At 41.5% G+C, this 24846-nt stretch overlaps 1 protein-coding gene across 1 annotated transcript in view; it reads right to left on the bottom strand.

Moving 5' to 3' along the window:
• Positions 1–24045, bottom strand: part of BBOX1 (gamma-butyrobetaine hydroxylase 1) — a 97094-nt gene extending 73049 nt beyond the window's left edge. Inside the window, exons 1-3 of the mRNA XM_069965770.1 lie at positions 23827–24045; positions 19126–19553; positions 12091–12205 (exon numbers count right to left, since the gene is read on the bottom strand). Coding sequence (XP_069821871.1) covers positions 12091–12205; positions 19126–19509 — 499 coding nt within the window. The 5' untranslated portion in view covers positions 19510–19553; positions 23827–24045. The remainder of the gene's footprint in view (positions 1–12090; positions 12206–19125; positions 19554–23826) is intronic.
• Positions 24046–24846: the final 801 nt, after the last annotated feature.

Raw genomic sequence — 24846 nt, 5'->3', positions numbered from 1 at the left:
CTTTTGCTTACAGTATTTTCTACTGCAGCAATGCCTCAGTACAGATGAAGCATTGCATGGTGCTGATAGAAATAAAGGTGTGCACTTTACTAGTCATACTTATTTTCAACAATACTTCCATCCCTTTGGATGTCTTAAAGGGGTTGTCCGGGGAATAACTTTTACATATAAATTTGGCCAGAATTGGAGAAGAAAAACCCAAATCATGAACTTATGTGTTTTGCTCATTTACCACCATTGTTCTGAAGTGGTTCATTGCTGCGGTCAGTGATATGCTGGGCAAGAGTCTCATTATGTTGAAACTGAGTTCAGGAAGTTCTGTGCTCTATCTGATCTGTTAAGAAAGGTTGCCAAAAGGGGCCAAAACTCATCCAACAGCAGCACTAGCTATATATAAATGTGCTGTGACAAGGTCTTGAGAAGCCCTGCAGTTTCCGACAAAGTGTACATTTTAAAAAAGACGTAAAAAAAAAGAGCCAGTAAAGCTTCCTTCAATGGTGACAAGCGATGCAACCTGTACAACCTCATAAGTTGCACAGTCAATAAAAGGACCTGTGTCCTCTGGCATGTGATCTGCCATAATCCATGGAGAGAGCCACTGCTCCAAAGATTGCGGTGATTTTATGTTTTCTGTTTTATATTCCCCTTTTTATTATTCGTTTTCGAAACCATTAATTACAGCACTGACTATGCTAATGTGAGAGGTAACCACTAGATATGAGTGAATTTGAAAAATTTGGTATGCAAGGTTCGCAATTTATTACCGAAAAATTTGAAAATTTTTCCAAACGAACCTTAATAAATCTCACTAAAAAAGCTAAACAATTGCAGGTGTTTAGCTGTAAGGTCCACAAAGTTCGCTTATCTATACTTACCTGTCCGGGTGTTTTCAGTTGCCTCCAGCCTGTTCAGGCAATCACTGACTGAGAAACAGCGCCGCGATCAGTGATTGACTGAGCAGGCTGTCACTCTTGAGACACAAGAGTGACAACCCGCTCAGCCACTCACTAGCCATCTCAGTGATTGGCTGAGCAGAGAGTGACACAGAGAGACACTCATCACTGTTCTTAACAACATGTGAGCCTGAGGCCTTTGTTTAGTTATATGTATAGTAAAGCAAAAAAGGTATCTATGTCTGTGTATATTTCTTACATACATACAGTTATTCTAAGCTGAAGTTGCTTTGTAATGATACTAGTGTCCTAACAACAAAGTGGTATTTCCCCGGCTACTGTATGCAGTAACCATAAGAGGCTGAATCCATTAGAGAGTAAAATTGTGTTTTCATTGCCAAATGGAATGAAACATGAAATGTATTATGATACTCTGGAATCCAGAGTGGAAAATAAATTCTGGCGGCAGCTCCTGAAGCAGTGGTTATACAATAAATCAGAGATGTTCCCCCTTTACAGCAGCCGAGACAGTTACACAAAGCAGCCAAATATAAAGTCTTATTGCTAAGGTGCTTAAAATTGTCATGCCTCAAGCAACAATGCCATAGTTCTTCAATTGTTTTCAATCAAGAAACAGTGGTCCCTCAACATACAATATTAATTGGTTCCAGGACGACCATTGTATGTTGAAACCATTGTATGTTGAGACCAAAACTCTATGAAAAACTGGTAATTGGTTCTGAACCCCCGACATTTTATCCCATAATGAAAAAAACAAAAATTTTAAGGAAAATATGCAGCTAACTAATATGGATAAAGCAAGTCCTTACATACACCAGTCAGAAAGAGTTACTGGAAGCTGTAAATCATTTTCTATATAGAAGACGGGAGCATTTTCAGGTCCTGAACAGATCACACAGGGTCCCAAAAAAAAAAAAAAATGAGGCCGCCCTCACCTGGTGCCCAACGGAGCAACTCATCCTGGTAAAGAGCAGCACAGGTGATGTAGTATCACACTGTACTATAGAGAGGATATACTAGACAGCTAATCACTGCATCCACTTCAGTAATACTGGGGTTTTACTGGAAAAATTGCCATTTTCATTGGTCGATCATCTGTTTTTTTTACATGTGCTGCAGGTACATTGTATGTTGAAAATATTGTATCTTGAGGCCATTGTAAGTGCAGGGACCACTGTACATTGTAGATTGCATTTATCCATGTATGCAAAGTAACATTGAAAAAACACAAGAGTCCATTAAAGTACCTGTTATTTGAAAAACTTTAGACATGTCAAAGAGATGTCAAAAGTTTTAATTGGTCTGGCTTTGAGTGTTCAGACCCTTATCAATCGGGAGAACGAGCGGGGAGAGGACCACACTACAGCGTAGTTTACTCCCTGCTCTGTGTCAGTGAAAGAGTCAGGCTACATAGACTTACATTGGGAGCCTTAGAAGTCATCATGTGATGCAGAGCCGGGAGAGGAAGATGCTTAGCATGGTATGGGACCATGCAAACCAGTAAGGGTCTAAACACTCAAATTCGAATCAAACTAGTTTTTGACATGTCAAAAGTTTTTCAAACGACAATGAAACTTTTAAGTTCCACCTATAATCCCACTGTGTTGATTCAGAGGTCCTTAACCCCTTCACGTCAAAAATATGTATACAGTATATACGTTCCTGCTGCAGATTTCCCATGCAGCAGGAACGAATATATACATTCTTGACTGTGAGGGGCTTTAGATGTGTGCGGGACTGCTGCAGTATGAGCAGCCAGCACACATCAGTGTCCCGGGAGCTGAGGATAATGACAGGCAGCTGCAATCCCACAGTGACAGGTTAACCAAGAGGTCCCGATCACTTGTACCAACAGGCGGGGGTAAGACACTTACCTCCGTTCTGTCGGATCATCCATCTGTTCACATTTTCCCCTTTAGGCAGGCTCTATGTACAGATGGCCGATAACACTGATCTATGCTATGCAGCACAAACCAGCAGGCTCACAACTGAGGGAAGGAGACTGAAAAGGTCAGTTTACATGATAAACAGTTGAAATCAGCAGATGGAGTTCCCTATATTGACACTTATGATGTACCATTAATTTTTATAATAGTTTCTGATACACAGGATTTGTTGTGTTATGAGTTATTATGTTAGTGTTATGTGTTTCTCAGGTTTCCTACTGGTTTCCATTTAAGTGGCAGGATTTGAGCCGACAAAACATAGCCATTAGCAAAGAAAACAGCAATCCACGCTATCTGTATCTGGATTAGCACTGTACCTCCCAGATCAGTGATTGGCACTTGTGCAGCAACCAGATTCCTATAGGTGCTCAGTCCCAAAATAAACTGCCCCTCAGGTATACATGGCTATACAGCCTTTCCTTTATTTAACACCATATACATGTCAGTACCCACCTGCCAGGCCTCTCAGCCTCCATAAAGACCACCACACCGACTATAGCTAATAGCCCCCCAAACCATTTTCCATTGCCCGCTCCTCACAGACACCTTATGCTGCCCTCACTACCTCCTCTTCCTGCCCGATTGTGTTGCTTTTATTCCTTTTCACACTCTGCACCATTGATATTGTGGCATCACCTGAAACCACATGACCACTAACCACCACGGGTGGATGGACTCAAGCATGTTTCAGGTTCGCTCATCTCTAGTTGTAAATTAATTCTATGAAAAAATAGCCTTTTTTTTTTACTGTTGCTCTTCACTTAGCACCCTCCACATTATTGCTGCTCTGTGGGGATAGTAGACCCCTGTCTGCTGTCAATGAGGCTCCTGTGGCTTATTTCTCACTGTGTATTTCACATCTCAGATATGCTGTAAATCCACTGCTTGATGCCTTTTTACCTTGAGTTGCAGCGACTTTGCGTTGTGGTTAATGCAATGTGGTTATAACAGGTGACAGACATGGAAACACATGGGGAGATAGGATCATAATCTATCTAGTAGTACAGCTGTGTTTGTTGCCATAGCAACCAATCAGGGCTCGTTAAGATGAAAGCTCGGCTCTAGTTGGTTGCTATGGGAAAAAACACAGATTTCTTTGTAGACAGATATTAATGGTTTCCACAGCAGTGATAGGTTTCCCCTGTCACATAATGCGCCGCCAGTCACCACATTGTACACCTGAGGCCGTATACAGAAAGAAACACTGTCACTAATATACCATTACTTCATCATTGTTTCTATTTACATTGTATTGTCCATGACCCTTTCCTCCCATAGGACATCATGTGACAGCTCTTGTAATAGGGGCTCAGTATAGACATCAATGGCCAATCAGATCATTGCTTCAATTGTCAAACCTATAAGCACTAATCTGATTGGCTGCCACAGTCATTGACCCTAGCAACCAATCAGATCATTGCTTCAATTGTCAATCCTATAAGCACTAATCTGATTGGCTGCCACAGTAGTGGGACAAACAAAGTGATGTCACCATGCCTCTGTTTGTCATCACAACATCTCAACGAGCAAAGAATCAGGGATCAGATACACAGATCACGTACACAGCTTGCTGCCACCAGAGGAACTACACTCTAAAATATTAATTACAGGACCGCCATCCATCTCCTGCTACAAAGACAGCGCCACCTGGCACAGGATTGGAACAGCGTCATACATGTATATACTGGATAGCCACAGGGAGAAGACCCCTAAACTACACTACAGGTGGGTCTATCTAGGTAGACTGTGTGCAATGTGGTGGGGATGAGTGCGGAAGATAATGGGGGAGGGGGATGTGTAAGATTACACCCTATTATTGTTGTTTTCTAATAAAGGGATCAAACGCTATGTCTCTGTGCAGTGACTGTATATGGCTGTACTGGGGTTCTACCTGGGTATGCTCATGGACACATCAATTATAACCTTCATTCTTATTTCCATGTAACACACATGTATTACTGAAATAAACCAGACTTTTAATAATAATGTTTGATGGAAATAACAATATGATTAAATGAAAGCTGGGCTCTGATTGGTTGCTATGGGGACGACAATTGGTCTTTTTGATCAGGTCAGGTTTGATTCAAACGTTTCTTCTTTCTTTTAAAGATGCTGAACACTGAAGAGAGAATGGTCCCAGGGCAAAGGCTACAGGTGACGTCTATCTAACATTACTAGATGGGGGAATTGGGCAATTCTGCTCTGACCACTGGTTGCCTTAGGCTGTTCACACATGGGGGAGGGGGATTTATGAAGACCGGTGTACGAGTACGCCGGTCTTCATAAATCCCCCCCCTATGTGTGAATTAGGCCTGCACCCTTTTCCCAAGCCGGATTCACTAAGAGGTGCACCCCTCTTGGTGAATCAACCTGTGGCAGGTGTAGATTTGGATCATGATTTACACCTGCGAGCAGGTGTAAATCATGCTAAATGCGGCGCGAGAGGAGGTCATGCCTCCTCCCCGCCTTGCAGCGTCCCCCTTCCCGCCTATCGGGTGAGCTGGTGATACGCCAAGTTTACGCCAGGGAGAAGGGGCGATTGTGTAAATTGGTGCTATTTTGCCACAAATTGCTGAAAACCAGAACCAATTTACTGCAAATTGTGCAATTCGCTACAAATTATTACTAATTAAGACTAATTAATGGCTAATTAAATGCTATGTGTGAACATAGTCTTAACTATATATCAATGCTATTTATGAGGCCATAGATGACATATTATCTGTGGTCATTTGCTGGCATAGCCATAGTATTATTTTTGTAAAATGTGTTGGAAAGATCTAAAAATATACAGATCAGTAATTTATTTGGGAAAAGAAAACCGCAGCTAAACATTGCACATGATCTCAGGGTTTCTTTGGTAAAACACTGTGGCCAAAAAGAAGATTGAAGAACATGAACTGAGACAGAGAAGTACCTTCCATGTGCATGAAGCCAGCTAAAGAGAATGATGGGTTTGTTATCATATCCATAATTTCTTAACCACAAGCTATCTTCTAAATATTGCACATGTGAATGAAGTATGCTGTATGATTGTTGTGGCCTATGCCTGTTATGTGCTAGAAGTAGCTATGGATTCCCGTCTGTAAGAAGATGAAGTGACCAGAGAGAAGATTAAAGAAAAGAGTAGACCTGGGAAAGAGACGTAACCTTCATGGGCAAGAAGCCAGCTAAAGAGAAAGATGGTTATGTTATCATACCCATGAATTCTCAGCACAAACTATCTTCCAAATATTGCACGTGAATGTTGTATGCTGTGTAATAAATGCAGCTTATGTCTGTGATCATGTGCTAGAAGAAGCTGTGGACTCTGTTCTGGGAGAAGATGCCATGAACAGAAAGCAGATAAAACAAGACCTGGGACAGATGACTACCATGGACAAGAAGCCAGCTAAAGATGAAGAAAACTATATTTTTATACCCATCATTTGTCACCACAGGCTATCTCCAAATATTGCACATGTGAATGTTGTATGATGTATGATAGTTGTGCCTTATGTCTGTGATCATGTGCTAGAAGTAGCTGTGGACACCGTTCTATAAGAAGATGCTGAGGCCAGAAAGAAGATTGAACAAGAAGACCTGAGACAGAGGACTACCCTCCATGGGCAAGAAAGATGGGTATTTTATAATATTCTTAATTTCTTTCCCCAGGCGATCTTCCAAATATTGCGCATGTGAATGATGTATGCTGTATGATCGCTGTGGCCTATGTCTGTGATCATGTGCTAGAAGTAACTGTGGATATCGTTCTATAAAAAGATGCCTTGGCAAGAAAAAAGATGAAACAAGAAGACCTGGGACAGAGGACTACCCTTCATGGGCAAGAAGCCAGCCAAAGTGAAGGATGGGTATACTATTATACCCATCATTTCTCACCCCATGCTGTCTTTCAAATATTGCGCATGTAAATGTTGTATGATGTATGATAGTTGAGGCTTATGTCTGTGATCATGTGCTAGAAGTAGCTGTGGATCCTGTTTTGCAAAAAGATACTGTGCCCACAATGAAGATTGCAGAAGAAGACCTGGGACAGATGACCACCCTTCATGGACAAGAAGCCAAAGATGAACATGAGCATGTTTTTATACCTATCATTTCCTACCACAGGCTATCTTCCAAATATTGCGCATGTGAACATTGTTTGCTGTGTGATAGTTGTGGCTTATGTCTGTGACCATGTGCTAGAAGTAGCTGTGGATACCGTTGTATAAGAAGATCCCTGGGCAAGTAAAAAGATTAAAGACTTGGGACAGAGGACTACCCTCCATGGGCAAGAAAGCAGCAAATGACTTGACCAGAAAGCAGATTGAACAATAACACCTATGGCAGATTACTACTTTTTGTGGTCAAGAAGCCAGCTAAAGATGAAAATGAGTATGTTTTCATGCCCATCATTTCTCACCACAGGCTATCTCCCAAATATTGCACATGTGAATGTTGCATACTGTATGATAGTTGTGCCTTATGTCTGTGACCATGTGCTAGAAGTAGCTGTGGATACCGTTATATAATAAGATGCTGAGGCCAGAAAGAAGATTGAACAAGAAGTCCGGAGACAGAGGGCTACCCTCTGTGGGCAATAAAGATGGGTATTTTATAATACCCTTAATTTCTCACCACAGGCTATCTCCCAAATATTGTGCATGTGAATGATGTATGCTGTATGATAGCTGTGGCCTATGTCTGTGATCATGTGCTAGAAGTAGCTGTGGATTTTATTCTGCAAGAAGATGCAGTGGCCAGAAAGAAGATTGAAGAAAAAAGAAGAACTGGGACAGATGACTACCCTCCATGGGTAAGAAACCGACTAAAGATGAAGATTTTTGCCATCAGCCATTGTGTGGCCGATGTGTGGGGTCATGTTGTGAGGAAGCTCATGTATTCCTTTTTATAAAATGATGCATTAGAAGAATAAAAATGTGTTACCACACAACATCTAGGGATGTTGTCCAGTATAGGCAAAATGGCGGCTACAGGTGAAGGCTGTTATGGTGCCTATCTTTTCTTACCTATGCCTTCCTTTTGTTCTTATGTATGAATGTAGGACATTTTATATGTGTAACATGACGTATATAAGGCAATGCATGTAGTAGTGTAGATTTGGCTGTTTGTGTGACATTTGTAGTGTGTGCCATTGAAAGATCTAACTGTCTTTTAATGTTTCTCTTTCATGGCGAGCTGAAGAGAGAAAATGCGTTATGGAGGGCACATATGACTACTGGAAGCTTCTGTGGTGTTCCTGAGACTCTGGCCCTTAATAACAAATTAAAGGCAAAAACAAGGGAACACAAGAGGTTTGTTGGGGAAAGAACAGAAGCAAATGTACTGTGACTTAATGTCAACCTGCCTGGGACACATATGTAGCTATCCTAGGATAATAATAAAGGAAACAGTAGATGGACATACTAGATGGACTAGGTGGTGTTTTATGCTGACATTCTTCTATGTTCCTTACAGTAAATGTTAACCGGACAATGGTTGAGCAGCATCTGGAGCTTGGATTGCCACACAGCTAGGACTGTCCAGTTAGAAGTAGTTGTTCGGCCAAGTGTGATGGAAGAGGATCCCAAGCTCTTGAGATGCAATCCTACCATCACTAAAGATGCCAACTTATTGTATTAAAAATACTGAATGCCTCATTTGTGTAATTTGCTTTATTAAATCTGACCTGAGAGCTCATGAACATGGTAGAATTTTGGTGCTTTTTAGTGCACCATAACAGGGGCGTAGCTAGGATTCATGGGGCCCCCTAGCAAAAAAACTGTATGAAGCCCTCCCTCCCCTACACTCGGTGATGTGGCCAAAAAAAAAATTCTCTTGTGGCCAGAGGCAGAATCCTATGGTTATATATATAGGTGCAGACTACCTTTTGCTTAACCCTTTATTTACTATAGTGTGTAAGTGACCCAGTGTTCTCTTACATGCTGCAACACAAAAAGGGTTAATACAGAAGACAATTAGTTCTCTCCTTCTACTCCTGCACTGATAACCCCTGATCTCTGCAGGAACTCAGAGAACAGAGGTCACAGGTTATAAGAGTAGTCAAGCAGAGAGCTAATTGTCTTCTGTATTAACCCTTTATTTGTTTTGCAGCATGTTAGAGAACACTGGGTCACTTACACACTGCAGTAAATAAGGGGTTAAGCAAAAGGACACAGGAAGCTCTTATCTTCCCTGGGCCCCCTCCCTCCACGGGCCCCATAGCAACCGCCTTCCCTGCTTCTATGGTAGCTACGCCACTGCACCACAAATTTGGTGCTTTCTAACATTCCCATTTCACTATCTATATTATAAAATGATCCTGAGATCTTCAGTTTTGTTCACTTGGTATAAAGGTCCCTATTCACTTTACATATCAGTCAGCGGTACTCTGGACAATTCCTGGCACAGACAGAGGTGGCATTGTCTGATAAATCTGGTGCATTTTTAGGCTATATTCATACTACGTAAGTTTTGTAATTTTTACAATGGCCGTGATTACTACGGAACTCATGTAGTGCTGCTTTCTAAGGAATCGCTAGTGGCTCCGCAAGAGACATGTCAGTTTTCTGTGGCCGCAGAAAACCGTGTCAGTTCACACAATGAAGCGGGGAATGCGCCCGCATCGGAATTCAGCTGTCTTAAAGATCATCCGACTGGTACTGCAGTAACGGTCAGGATGATCTTCTCTGACATTGGCCGTTCCGTGACCCGGCCGGGTCACTGAACAGCTGGTGTCTTACAAAGTGGGAACATGGCCTAAAACTGTCTAGTCTAAATGTACACTCTCTGAGAATTTTTATCTGCCACATTGTGTCACCAGCTTAACCCCTTCCCATCAGCAATCTGTACATATACGTTCCTACTGCACATACCCTGAGCCATAGGAATGTATATATAGGTTCCTGTAAATGACGGGGCTTCCTGATGTGAGCGGGATAGCTGCAGTGAGAGCGATCCTGCTCACATCAGTGTCCGGGGCCGGAGGTGATGAGAGTCAGCTGCAATCCCGCAGCTGACTCTCATTTACCCTTAAACGCTGTGATCTACTGCGATCACGGCATTTAAGGTGCTCAGTGACAGATCAAGCATCTTATAATACCCCCCCCCCATAAAAGTTTAAAAGACCCCCTTTCCCCTTATAAAAATAAAAATAAATAAAATAAACATATTACATATTTTAGTGTGCGGAATTGTCCGATCTAAAATAAACGATATAATAAAATATAACATAATTGTTCCCGCACGGTGAACAGCGTAAGCGGAAACAAAACAAAAAAAAAAAAAACGCACCAGGATTGCTGATTTTGTTAAACTATATATCACAAAAAAATTAACAAAAAGCTATCAAAATTTTTCTGTTACACCAATATGATATTAATGAAAGCTAGAGATCATGGCGCAAGAAATTACACCCCAACCAGCTCTGTAGGTGGAAAAATAAAAGCGCTATGGCTCTTAGAAGGTGGGGAGGAACACTGCATTAATCTGACCCGAACTTTTGTGCATCAAAGGGCTCTGTCTTGCAGGGGTTAAAGAGGTCATCTGGTTAAGTAAAATATATATTAAATAACCCCCCCCCCTTCCTTCCCTCAGTTCTTAGCCTGCTGCTTTCTGCTAAAGACTCAAAAAGCGGTGTCTGGGTCGTTCAGTCTATCTCCCCCTCCCTTCCCAGATGGCTGATGTAAACCTCTGGCAGGCTTTGTCTGCAACATTGTAGCTTCTTTGTAATGTTGGGAGGGTTCACCTGAAGTCAAGTTGCTGATGAATTAATCATCCCGGCATTAGAAAGTTGCTACAAAAGAGCAGATAGAGAACTGTTTATATAAGCGGTCTGGCATAAGAGGGTGGAGGAAAAGCTCACACACACAGTTTTTGTGTCTTTAGCAGAAAGTAAAAGGCTGAGGGAAAGAGACAGAAAAGGTAAAGACATGTATGGAATGAATTGTTAGTCTCCAGGAGAGGTGGTGGTGGTGGGGGGGAGTTGCTTCAACATATATTTTAACTAACTGGATAATACCTTTAAGATGCCAAAATCTCCATAACAGGGAGTAAAATTCCTTCCTGATTCCAAGTATGGCAATCACAATAAATTCCTTGATCATGAGCCATCTTAAATTGAACCTGTCATCTATTTTTACACTGTATAAAGATCACAGTATAACTACCCATGGACTTTTACTGGTAATGCAACTCATCTGAGCTGTAATGCTACTTAAAACCTGGAGATTGGTGTTGTTTTTGGGGGTTACAAAAATAAGATAATTCCATAGCCCTTTTTGTCAGCTGCTCCCCATAGCTCCCATTTGCCTCCGTCTATTCTAACAAATTTCTCTCTTCTTCCTGCTTTCAAGATGAGTGCTTGGGAGCAGGACCTGACGGCTGTGCCATTCACTGTCCGAGACGTCTCTACAGCCAGTGATTAGCTAAGCTGGTAGGCAGGAAAAAGAAAAGATTGCGGGAGTGGGCAATCCTGGCAATATGGTCACCACATATATTGGGAGTTTTCCAGGCAAACATGCCAGGTGTACACCCCAAGCTTGATGTGAACAGAACCATATGGCCTGGCAGTATTAACCCTCCAAATTTTGAGTAATGTAAGTTCTCCTTTTCTAAAAACCAACAATATTAAACTGAAGGTTTTGCCTTAGTAAATGAGTACTTGGAGAAAACTTAAAGTTGTAAAAGAATAATGCATAGAGGCCAGGAAAAACGAAATAAAGGGACCTCTGGGAAAAAATGAATGTGAGAATGAAATCCTACTTATTATTAATTTTAAAGCTTCTTTAGAAGTGTAAAACGCAAAGTCACATGGGTGATTATATACATACCATATATTCCTCATAAAAAACTCTGCACAAAAGTGACCTTTGGTTGTTTTACCTTATAAAATCTCATATTGGGCAGTCTAAATGAATGCAGCATTGTGCATCACTTACTGTTATACTTATATCAGTGCTGAACAGCACTATATATCTCAGTTTGAAGATTCAATGACAACACGATGCTCTATCTATTATACGATGGTCTGTAAAGCTATATAAACTAAGGCTAGGTTCACATTGTGTTAATGCGATCTATATTATTTTAAATGCTGGCTGCTCAGCCAGAGACAGTAACCTGCAATATGTTTGTATATATAGTACATGAGAAAAAAGATAATCAAATTAACTATACAGATATCAGCTAATCCTGAAAAGTTCAGTAAAGTTTCCATCCAAAAATATTTTTCACTTGTTCTCACATACCTGGAAGAAAAAGCTCCTTTTGCATCTCTGCTCTTGACTCTTTCGAAAAACATCTCTTCTTCAGCCATTGGGCATCAAATTCACTTTGGTGGTCATCTGGCCATGTAATAGACACCTTTGATGGTAGAGAACAAAAAGAAAAACCTATGACGAATAATATGCACATAGGGTTTTGTATAATATGACTCTGTAACATAGTGTCAGATGGGTAATTGTCTGTCAGGAATATAAGGAGATTTACTAAAAATCCCTGTATGGTTTTGTATAAAATTGGAGGCATAGGTAGCTTCAGTTTGGGCTCCAGAAGTCTTTTGGAGCCATATTGTGAAGCACCTTTTATACTTTCCTGGCTAGTCAGGGAACACTGATCAGGAAGGCCTCAAGACACCACTGATCATAACAACGAAGGAAGGAAAAAAAATTGTATGTGCGGAGTATGCACACTGCAGAAGGTGAAAATGTTTTTTCACCTTCTGCAGGTTGCAGTCAAACATAGCCCCACATTTAATTGTATGTGCTCCTGATAAGGAGCACATGCAGTTAAAGGGCTAGCATCAGCACCCTGGTGCTGTCGTAGGCTCGGACTACCAAGCAAACCATGTGGCTCTCCAGACAGTTTCTGGATGTGCATCTGCTATCCGTGTCATAACTCTGGACAATTATGGGACATTTCCTATAATTTCCAAGCCTATTTTCTGGTGTGGACAACCTTCCGGAAGGGTGTCCTTGCCCCATAGAACCCTTTGGGTCAGGGAATTTATCTGGATTTTCTCATAAGAAATTCGGATAGATTTCCTGAAGTGTAAAGGTGGCCTGATCCTGTACTGTATCACAGTCCAAACTGGGTGATGGACTCTTGTTTTTATCCCACATTTTTACAACTTTATTTTAGGAACTTGCTGAAAATGCTCCAGGCTGACAAGTGTTTTTGCTTTTTCTTAGTGGCGTACAGTTCAATTCTTTTAACCTCACAGGTTTCTAGTTAAAGCAGTATCTGATTTAGCCTCAGTGTAAGTGAGGAAACAGTGCTGTAAATCTCAGACAGGATACATCATTATTGTGTGATCTTCTGCCCTCTTAACTCATAACAGGTGCCCATAAGTTCTGTTCTCCAGTGTGTGAAGGATTACTTTGGTCTAGGCAGCTGTCTTGAACCTTTCACCAGACTATGACTTCACAAAAAAAGTTGGAGAAAATTTCCATTTCTTCATAAATCTTAGCGGATCACTTTAATGTTCTGGTTCTCGTAGTAATAATTTATTGCCTTGTAATACGTTTTTTAAAAAAGATTAATGGGCAAGGCAGCCATGTATCTTTACCACACTCTTCATCGAAAGCAGTCATTATGAATAGCCAATCTAAAAAAATTATACATTTTCTATTTAGAAAAAAAAGTAAAAAATGAGATCCTCCCAGTATATTATATATACTAAAAATAGTACATTTACTGTTCAATTACAGATGCATCGTCATTATCTTTTATGATTTTTAAAGTGGTGGAATTTGGGTTAGGATAAAAGGGCTTGTCTCTGGACTTCAAATGTAGACACCACAGTCTTGTGATCCCCCTGGGTCCTGCTCCTGCTGATTTTGCTAGGGGTTACCATGGCCAGCAAGGAATTTCTGCTGAAGTTACTCCTTCAGGGGAAATGCAGCATTACAAAGAGGTCATTGTGGCCTTCCTTGTAATACGAAAACTGCTCACCCTCCTGAATGAAAACCTTTACTATGGAATGGATCTGCATTCTCCAAGTATGCTAGTGAAAATCTCTTATTCACTGCAGTGGAGCTGTAATGTGTTTTGTAAGGAATGGGAGACTAATAGTGTTAAGCAGATATGTCAAAATGTTTGGGTTCGGCAATGATATCCAAACCTCAATGATTGGTGTTTGATTGCCCACAGCAGCAGAAGTTTTATGCGGCCCTAGGGCTTCCAGATACAACGGATACAACCTATGACAGATCTGCTCAACCACAGATGGCTTTGGGGTGTGGGACCTGTGTGGTTGCACAGGATGCATCACTTCTGGGCAGCTGGGGGGGGGGGGGGTTGCGCTCTGGAAGTCAGACAGCACATCTAACTTAGACATTTCTATTTCTAAATTAGGTAAGCTGTCTGTCTGCCTGAGCAACCCACCAGCTGGCCGCCCTTCTCCCATAGTGGTTTGTCTCTTACCTTCTCCTCTGAACTGTATCATGATGTCACCCTGTACCCGCATGTCACTGTTGGATGTCATCTGGAGGGGTAGGAGGCTGTATGATTTAGTCTATATGACTATTATGGGGTCTCAGCAGAGGCAACAGGGGTGGAGGTTATTTGTGTGTCGAAAGAATGTTTTGCGCAGGGCCCCATCTACTCAAAGGGTATGTGCACACTAAGGAATCCGGGCAGATCACCCGCCGCGGATTCCGCAGCTTTCCCCCCGCTCGCGGCTGCATACATCTGTGTCTGTGCCATAGACTTCATTTTATTGACAGGCACGTTCCGCCGTCCGCCCGAAGAATGAACCTGTTTCCTTAGTGTGCACATACCCTAAGGCCGGCCCTGTGCTCAACACTAGAGATTGACTCTGAGAATCAAAGGTCCCATACACAAAGGCATTTTAACTGACCCTGCCATACACTTGCATATGTTCCAAACAGTGAAAGAAAAGAGAATCAATATCACTTTTTTTCTGGTGGTGGCTTATATCCAACATGACTGGTCCCTCTCTCCTTTTAGATCTGCCATCAGGAGAAATTTGGCTAGTCCTGTCATAATTGGTGGGTTTTCAGCGAAAATATATAGGAAGTGCATGTCCCTAAAGGCTGTGGATACCTTTGAACCTTTTTTTATTATGTAATTATAATTGCTAGAAAAACATTTTTTTCTACAGGTCTTTGTTAAAATTGTTACTTATTTTTGTTTCTACAGCCTCTACAGGGTGGTGTATGAGCGCTACATTCTTTCTATATGTATACACAGGCTATATGACGCTGCCCAGCAGACTGTGGGAACTGTCCCCCAGGGTTCCTCTCCCCCCAGTCTAATATCTCAGGTTGGTGTGTTAACCAGCCTTTTTGTTGTTTTTACTAACACTGAACAAGCAGACGGTCCATTAGACTGATAGCCTTATTTTACTTTTCTCTAAGTAGCAACTAATAAATATTTTTTTTCTATTCTTTTACTTTCATTGCGGCCTTTTAGTATTAGCAGTTGGTTGGTTCCATTGAGCACAGACCGTGACCAATCACATACGTGACAAGACAGAAAATGTTTTAGGGTACAAACCCACACACCGTATACGCAGCAAATACGCAACAAATACGCAACAAATACGCAACAAATACGCAGCAGTTTGATGGTGAAGATTTAATGCTGAGTTCAGTTATTTAGATCTAATCTGCTGCGTTTTTGTTGCGTATTTGTTGCGTTTTTGCTGCGTATTCGCTGCGTATCGCAGCAGTAAATACGCTGTGTATACGGTGTGTGGGTTTATACCCTAAGGGTACAAACCCACTTGACGTATTTGCTGCATGAATCAGTCTTAAAAATAAGCAGGCAAAACGCAGGTTGGCTTTATACAAGTGTTCTGCGTTAAAATACGCAATTGCGTATTTTTGAAGCTTGAAGCTACATGCGTTTTTTGCACAGGTTGTTAACAACTGATGCTTTGCTAACAACAAGCTTCACGCTTCAAAAATACGCGATTGCGTATTTTAACGCAGAACAATTGTATAAAGCCAACCTGCGTTTTGCCTGCTTATTTTTAAGACTGATTCACGCAGCAAATACGTCAAGTGGGTTTGTACCCTTAAGGTAAACTCTGCCTTTAACTTTTTTCTTTAGCTACCAACTAAAGCTCCAGTGCATCAATATCTTGTGGGTTGACACTATTCCCAGACCTGTCCCTTTTATCGGAAATGTGATAAGGCCTAAACACTGGCTAAAATAGTAAGACTTGTATTGATGTTAAATTTTATAGGGAGAAGTATCAAGACTGGTGCCAAGTTAAAGTGGAGTAGTTCCACATGGAAATCAGTAAAGCTGCGGATTTTACCTTCCAAATGGCCTCATGAAAAATGAGAGATGGAATCCCCCCGTTACTCTGTTTACTGGGAGAGTAGAAGAAATATATGATGTACTTAATCCTGTAAAAGAATTATTTGCCCATTTGTATTCTAAATGGATCTGTTCTCTTATTGTACAGTACAAAGAGCGTGTGGTTTCCAAAGTATATTCAAGTTAATCATTCATTTCCTTTATTTGCAATGCTATAATGGCTGCATTAAAGCAGTCTGGGTTAATTGCATAAATACCCACATGGACCATTAGAGAAGGAAAAAACAACAGCGATTATTGCATCAAAGTCACTGAATGCTTTCATTGGGATTATCGTTAAAGGATTACATGGTTTCCTTCGTTTCATGTGCCCATCTAGCTTGCAAAATAAATATTTATGTGAAGGAAAGGAGTCACTTAAAGGGGTTTTCTGATTAAAGTTTACTTGTCCCCTATTCACAGAATTAGATTGCGGGGGGTCTCCCCATGCCTCCCGGGATCTCTCTACCGGCAACCCTTAGACAGCTGTCTAAAGATAAGCCCTCTTTCGTTTGGTGGAGATTTTGGTTGGTCAATGACCTAAAGGGCAGATGCAATCGGTGGCAGCTCTTTTCCTTCTGGAGGAGAATTACATTGCATAGATTTTCTCCAGGCAGCATTGCATGGTCTATAAGGGTGCCTATATAGCTTGGCAATCTCCATTTCGCACTGGTCACCATACAAAGTACACAGCTCTTCTGGAATTACTCCCCATCCTTCTACATCCAAAGCCAATTTTTCATATTATCAACTTGTAGTACAAATAGTTGAACACTGTCCTTCTATTCCAATCTGTTAGTAGATATTTATTGGTTTCTGCTCACAGTTCCTGCTGTCCATTATTGTTTTACCCTGAAGCAGTCTACATGTTACTAAGTTTCTTATCTACAATGTGGGCCTGACATTTGTTTGTAATCCTCAAGACCTTGAAGTTTTGATGCTTGTTACTGAAGGAAGTCGGTGCTCAGTTAGCACTGATTTCCATACATCTATCCCAGCAATCTTTATTCCCTGTGGCAAAGTGCTGAAACACTGAAGGAAAATTGGTGACAGAACAGATCCCATGTTTTGTTAAGGAGTCTGTTTTATGTACGGTGGTTCTAGCTGTGATACATGAGTCTGATAGAGAAGCACTGTATGCAATGGTTTGTGTGAGTATGAATATCCTTATTGTATGTTTTGACTGACACCCTCCATGATATTAAAGAAATGATAATCTGATGATCATTGTTTTTATTACACTGAGCGATAATTGGCCGAAACGGCCCATTTGGCAGGTCTGTGTAATGGGGTCCTTAGCATGAGCTCTGTGCAGTAGAGGAGGGGACAATTGACTGTGTACAATACCTGCTTCTGTGAATGTCCAGGGGATCTGCACTGTCCATACACAGTAAATTTACCAGCAGCTCAGCATCTCAGCAGCAGCAGCAGTGCCCAATGTAACCCTGGCCTTGCATTGCTGTTTATTATTTTTCTGCTTAAAGTGAATCAGGAGTCAAGTATGTTGAAATGCATCATATTGATCTGATGAGTTACACAGTACACTACTATTAATGGCTTGTTAGGGAGAAGAGATAACTGATGCACTTGTTTTGCAAGATGCTTTAAAGCAAATGTATCATTAGATACATCGCTTTGGTTTTTTTACATGAATGGATTGGCGCACTCCTTTTTTTTGAAGCATCGCCGGTCTATTCCTGAGCACCGACTCGGCATGAACCGACCCCCAGTGTGACGATCTCCCCTCTGTGACGCGGCACAATTAGAATCAATGGAGCCGCTCCCAGTGCTTTATGCCGTGTTGATGCTCAGGAATAGACTGGCGCCGATCCATTCAGGCAAAAAACACAAAGCAATGTACTTGATGATACATTTGCTTTAAAACATCTTGCAAAACAAGTGCATCAGTTATCTCTTCTCCCCCACAAGCCATCCCTATTAGTGTACTGTGTAACTCATCAGCTCAACATGATGCATTTCAACATACTTGACTCCTCCTGCTCTATAACCCATTACAGGTACATTGGACAGCATGTAAATAGTTACTTTTTCCCTAAAAAATATGTTATATTCTACAGAATTAAGACTGATTTAAGACCAAGAATCAGTTCAGAAGTGTACAATACCAGGTTTTAGACAAGAGGCGTATTTTAGTGTGTTTCCCCGAGAATAGGACAAGTGTCTTATATTTATTTTTGCTCCCAAAGATAGGCTAGGTTTTATTTTCAGGGCATTTCTTACTTTTCCATGAAGAAGAATTCACATGTCACATGCACAGTAGGGACAGAATGTACGGTATAGTGGCTTCTGGCCACAAGGAGGGGGCTTACCACAGCACGCTCATACAGCATGTACAGCGTACAGTATGGCAGCAGTTGACGGGATAATTGCAGACTGTGTGCAGCTCTACATCTTGCAGTAGAAAACGGGGATGGTGGCAGGTGACGGGCCTCTTGATGCCTTGCCTGCACATTTACAAGTGACGGCTGCAGAAGGGAATATTGGAGTTGGCGGCAGGTGACAGTTTTTAATGTCCTGCATGCAGCTGCACTACAAGGGACGGTGAAGGAAGGGAACAACAGCAGCAGGCTAAAAAGAATAACAGCTGCATGTCCTGATGTTTTGTTTGGCAGGTATGCTTCTTAACTAAGACTCTGCTAGGTCTTACATTTTTTTTTCTTCTTCTTTTTTTTTTTTGGGGGGGGGGGGGGGGGGGGGGTTGAGGCTTTTATGTAGTAATTCAGCAGAACCTCTACCAGGTCTTATTTTTAGGGGATGTTTTATATTCGGGGAAATATGGTAGCACTGGGACAGATTAGATTTGCCGGTAACATATTCTAAATTGAAAACATTTTTTCCCCAGGTTTGGATTAGAACAGGATGGATTATTTTGTAGCACTGGCACGATGGGGATAAATGCCATCAATATGACCTTATGAAAACATGAAAGGTACCTTATTTGTGTCTGTCAGATTCACATCTCGTAGACCGGTGTTCACATCCAAATTCTCTATGGGGAGTTTTCTCGCCTTTGCAGATTGAAGGAAGCATTGAGGACATTGACAGTTATCTCTCAGCCACACATATGGGTACAGACTTTGTCCTCCATCCTCCCAGTGCACACAGACAAAGCGCTGAGCATCCAAAGTCTCGACATTCCGAATCATGGCCTCTGTGGGATATGTCTGTTTATACACAGGAGCACTGTGCTGCCAGCGGGAGAAATATAGCAGAGAACTACAAGGAGAACATTTGTTCCTTTGAACGTTTAGTGATGCATGTGCTACAGAGAATTGGACTTTGCACCGTAATAAATGTTTGCCTACAGAAGCCCACATTGTGTATCAGCCTTCACAATTCTTAAAATTCCCCTTGAAGAAGTCTGTAAAAAAGAAAGAAATATTTGTATTACTCCAAGGCAGCCAAGACACTGGAACATGAAACTAAAATATACCTGGAGTTTATTTCTAACAACGGATGAATCAAATAATGACGGCAAAATAACCTAGGACCCAAGAACCTTGTACATTTAAGGTTGATACCAATACAACACTCTGACTACGTGGTAAGCTCTTGCAATATACTAATCTATCATGGATGGTCTTGTTCACTGAAGTGATCATATGTTGGTCTCCTATAGCCTATAGTGGATAACATGGACAGTTTCTTAGTTCTGGTTATTGGACTTATTTTGGTTATTAGTCTATGGAAGAGATGGTCATATTTGTTTAAGGAAATGTGACCACTTTAAGCAGGAAGTATCTTCTAATATATAAGAAATCAAGACTACATCCATAGAATGGCTTTACACACAGTGTCGGACTGGGGTATCAGGGGCCCACCAGAGGAAAATATCCTGGGGGCCCAGGGAGAAACAACATGCCAGTCAGTGTTTGTGCAGGCTCTAAAGCTGGTGGGGAAAAAGCTGTTGACCTAGACCCTAAACTTGATCTGAGGACTCCTTATCATCTTAAGAATCATTGTCAAGGAGCCAGTTCTGACTGTTAAAAGAGATAGCATAGTCTTAAAAACTGTATAACCTTCATCTTTTGTTAAATCTTGCCAGTCTTTACTAGCAGAAATAGAGAAGATACAGTTTCTCTTGACTGTTGTAGCTTAAAATCTAAGGCAATAAGTGACATTTATACACAAGTTACTCCTACAGGAAATATTTCTACAATATAATGCCCAAAGACCAAGAAGAATATCTTTGTCAACATCTTATGTGCCAAAATTGCCATCCCGGAACAGGCCCAAACCTCATGGAAATGCCTCCAAACACCCATTTGGGAGGAAGGTTTGTATATTCCCTGTTCATTAACAGTCTGGTTCTGTGGATTGATCTAGCAAAATTTGTTTGTAAAGAAAGGTACCCATATGTCCCACTTACCCTATCCATTCTACGTCAGCACAAGTATAATTGTTCAACCCTTGTATGTGAAATCTGACAGATGAATAACCTTTTTATGGCTCTGTCATGGACTTTATAGAAACATATAAGACTGATGACCACCTGGTTTATCTATGTTTTTTTTATTTATATTTTTTATTTTTTAACTTAGCATTGATATATGTTTCTCCCAGACATGCTTACATTGACATACCATGGTTTACCAGCCACATATGCTGGAAGTTAGTTCCAAGTATCTATTAAATCAGTTTGTAGATTGATGATAAATCATATGGTGTTTAAATGTGAATGTCCCCCGTTTGACAAGTTGACATCAGCACATATGTATATCATAGCTCTGGACAATGTAATATGGCACTCACAGTAGTCTATAGAGCACATCATATTATACTGCTATACACTGCTGTTTTTATGTTACACAGTCAAAAGGAGTTTTTTTTCTGGAGTGCTCCATTAATAGGGGGAATTCTTCCCTAGAACAAATGTTCTGTATTACAGTACCCAAGGGTGTAACTAGAAATGGCTGGGCCTGTAGCAAATTTTTGATTGCTCCCCTCCCCCTAACTAAGTCATCAAGTGTGGTCCTAAACCTATGTTACATGGTTATAAACACCCCCCCCCCCACACACACACACACACATATATTAGGGGGAGTATTATAGCACCAGTATATAAGGAGCAAAAATGATAACCAAAATTATTACCATACATTATTACGATACTTATCACCATCACACTGACCAAATCCTGTATACTGACACCAATATTACCAATAATACTAGTATACTAGGGACAACTATTACCATCACACTATTACCACTAACATTACCACCATACTGTTACTGACCATATCCAGTATACTTAAAGCTCTATTAAACAAAGCGATTATCAGCCATTATGGCCGACAATCGCTGCGTGTAATAAAAGGCACGTTGTCAGCTGATGGTTGTCTTTTAACATCTTTGAACATGTTGAAAGACAAAAGACAATGATAGCAACAAACTGCTGCCATTGCACTGTATAGTATTAGCAGCGGCAGCAGACCACCGTTATCTCTTATGGGACAACCTAAAAATCATCCGGGGAGCTCCCCTGCAGCACTGTAATCACTTATGGTCTACACTGGAGATGTCTTCTTTGAGTGAATTACCCTCATATAGTGATTAGTTCCCTCTGTATCCATATAGTAGTTAGACCCTTCTGTGTCCCCCATTAGGATCCTTTGTGCCCCTGTATAGTAGTCAGACCCCTCTCTGTGCATCTGTATAGTAGCTAGGCCTCTCTGTGCAGATAGCTCACCTAGCAGATAGTATCCTCCATGTTGCTATTTCTCCCTTAGGTAGTGTTGCTGGTAGGTATGCATTCCCCTGTAAGTAACCCCCCACAATAGTAAGGCCACTAGTATGTAGTATACCCCCATGTAGAGACTCCACTGTAGGTGACCACCCTATGGTAGTTACAACCCCAAGTAGTTATCTCCTGTGGTACTTAGCCCTCTTCTGTAGGCATCTCCCCTGATAGTTAACCCCTTTCCCTCCAATGTAATTATCTCCCCTAGTAGTTAGTTCCCCTCCTTTGTACTCCTCTCCCTGGAAGGTAGTCCCCCTTTTCTTCATGGTAATGAATCTTCCTTGGTAGTTAGCCCCCCAGGTGTGCTTTCTCCGGTTAGCCACCTCCCCTGCATGTAGGCATCCTCCTGCAAATGAACCCTCTCCTCATGCATTCAACCCCCTGTAAGTTACCCCACCCACCATGTGTGTATCCCCCTGTAAATTAACCCCTCTCCCATCATGTAGGCATTCCTAACCCCCTTCCTCCTCAATGCAGGCATCCCCATGTGAAAAGAAAAATACTCACTTAGCTGCAGAATCCCTCGCTTGACATCCCTTGTGTGCAAAAGCACTGCGGGAGGAAACAGGCTCTTGTGGCCAGAGCCACAATGCTGCCTCCAGACACAAGAGTGGTTGACAGGTCTCTGAGCCATTGGCTCCTGATCCTGTCAATCACAGTCCTCTATTTAGCTCGTAGAGAAAGTGTTGGATCCCAGATCTTCGGCTGGGCTTTTTGCAGCACCTGGGAGGCATGCTCAGTGACCGGGTGCTGCAAGCTCAGGGGGCCCGGCTCCCTGATGCAGCGGGCTCGGTAGAAGCCACTATGGCGGTAATTCTGCCCCTGTGTGTACCATATGAAGATATCATAAGCCATATGGATCTGAAGCTGTAAGGATTATCAGCCAAACTATGCACTATATTAAATTGTGTAGTATTTCGGAGAAATATCCAGACTAAATTTACCACATTTAGATGTGATCTAGGGATTTTTTTCTAAACGAAATCACTTTTTCCAGCCTTTTTTTCTATAAGAATATGCTCACACAGTTTTTTTTGTAATGCAAAAATGTTCCACAAAAACTGCAATTCGCACTGTTAATTTTGGCGCAAGCATTTAAAATATGGTGGAGTAAGTGACATGTCACCTATCATTTGTTGGGAATGTGCATCTAAGGCTGTCTGCGGAGTCTGAGGCTACCTGTGAAATTACTGCCAAATCTAAGAAACGAAAGCTGAGCTGTGATTGGTTGCTATCTGAGACAAAACATGTGCCAGGCAGGTTTAAAGGGACATTCCCAGCATCAAAACTATCCCCTATCCACAGGCTGAGATTGGCAATATTTGGAAGCCCCATATACTGTACATGTGTGCTTTGCTCCAATCATTGAAGGGACAATCTTTTTACGTCTTTCTACGTCCTTTCTACGGCTCACGTTGTTTGGACCTGCCACAGATCAGCTTGTGATCCTGACTTTTGAGGGCACAATCCATGTCCATTTCCACATGACATGACCCTTTGTGAATTGAAGCTAAATTCCTGCAATATTACCTGTAGTCCTCGCAGACTTTAATCTTGAGGAGTTTTTGAAAATGTAAAAATCTACACCAATTGAAAACGTTTAAAAACCCAATAATTATTTATGACCTCATGAGCAAAAGACAACTAGCTTTCCACCTTCTTGCACATCTGTTGCTTCTGTTTTCAACTATACAGATCTGTTACACAACACAAATGCAAACCTGAGTAAAACCTTACACTCTATACCAGCACTGGTCCTAGAGACACTAGTATTACACTTTTCTATTTCCAGGACTTCCCTTCCCCCAACTACTACAGCAGAATTTGTATTTCCTGCACATGGTATTGTATATTGTAAGAGCTGAGCGCTGGAAACATAACACAAGCACAGTACCTTCTGATCTACAATAGTTCTGTATCTGTTCAGCTTTATAGCCTTCTGAATATCAGCAATACAGAGTCTGGTCTATGAACAGCACAGAAAGTAGCTTGGCCCCCGGCATTGCCTTCTGTTGTCTTAGCCTCTTTCCCTTTCAGTCTGTCCCTTCCTGTCATACTTAGTCTTGCTGGCTGATTATTATTCTGATCCAGTCATTGGATCCCAGGCGCACAAATCCAGCCCTGTGCTTCTAGTAATATGACACCTATCGCCTGTGCACAGTGCAAATGCATATCTCTGCCTTCCAGAGTACTCAACGGAGGAGGAGGAGGAGGAGGAGGAAGAAAGCTTTTGTGAATAATACAAACATTAAAATTACTCCGTCAGTGATCAGTCTACACATATACACAAAATATTTATGTAATCAATTGTAACAAGCATCAAAACATCTTGAAACAGGTCATAATACTGTGAATGACTGTTTCAGAGGAAGTTTAAACTTACTAACACTTTTTTAGATTTTGTTTTTTAAGGGGGTACTTCAGCTGAACTTTTTTTTCTTCCAAACCACTTGTTTTCATAAAGTTCTATTTGTTTTGTAAATTACTTCTTTTGGCCATGTTCACACAACGTAAGTTCTGCAGTAATCACGGCCGATGCAACAATACGGAACTTACGTTGTGCTGAAGGCTGAGGGAATCCCGGACGGAGTGTATACTATGTGTATACACTCCGGCCGGGATCCCTTGCAGCGCCGCAACAAACTGACATGTCAGTGGAGTGTACGACTCCGGCCGCTTGCTCCATTATGTGCAGTTGGGAGTTCTGATGTGGGCACGCACGGATGCGCCTGCATTAGAAATAAGCGGCCGGGTCACAGAACAGCCGTTCTCTTAAAACGTGTGAACATAGCCTTATATATATATATATATATATATATATATATATACACACTGAAGGTACAGTTGCTCATGGGTGACAGGGTGACAGTATAAAGTCTTCCTTTGGCTCTCTACAGCACAGAGTAGAGATGGG

This window comes from Dendropsophus ebraccatus, chromosome 4 (genome assembly GCF_027789765.1).
Source record: "Dendropsophus ebraccatus isolate aDenEbr1 chromosome 4, aDenEbr1.pat, whole genome shotgun sequence".
Classification (NCBI taxonomy): Eukaryota; Metazoa; Chordata; class Amphibia; order Anura; family Hylidae; genus Dendropsophus; species Dendropsophus ebraccatus.
Note: the sequence above shows the minus strand (reverse complement) of the source record. Positions and strands in the feature narration are given on the sequence as shown.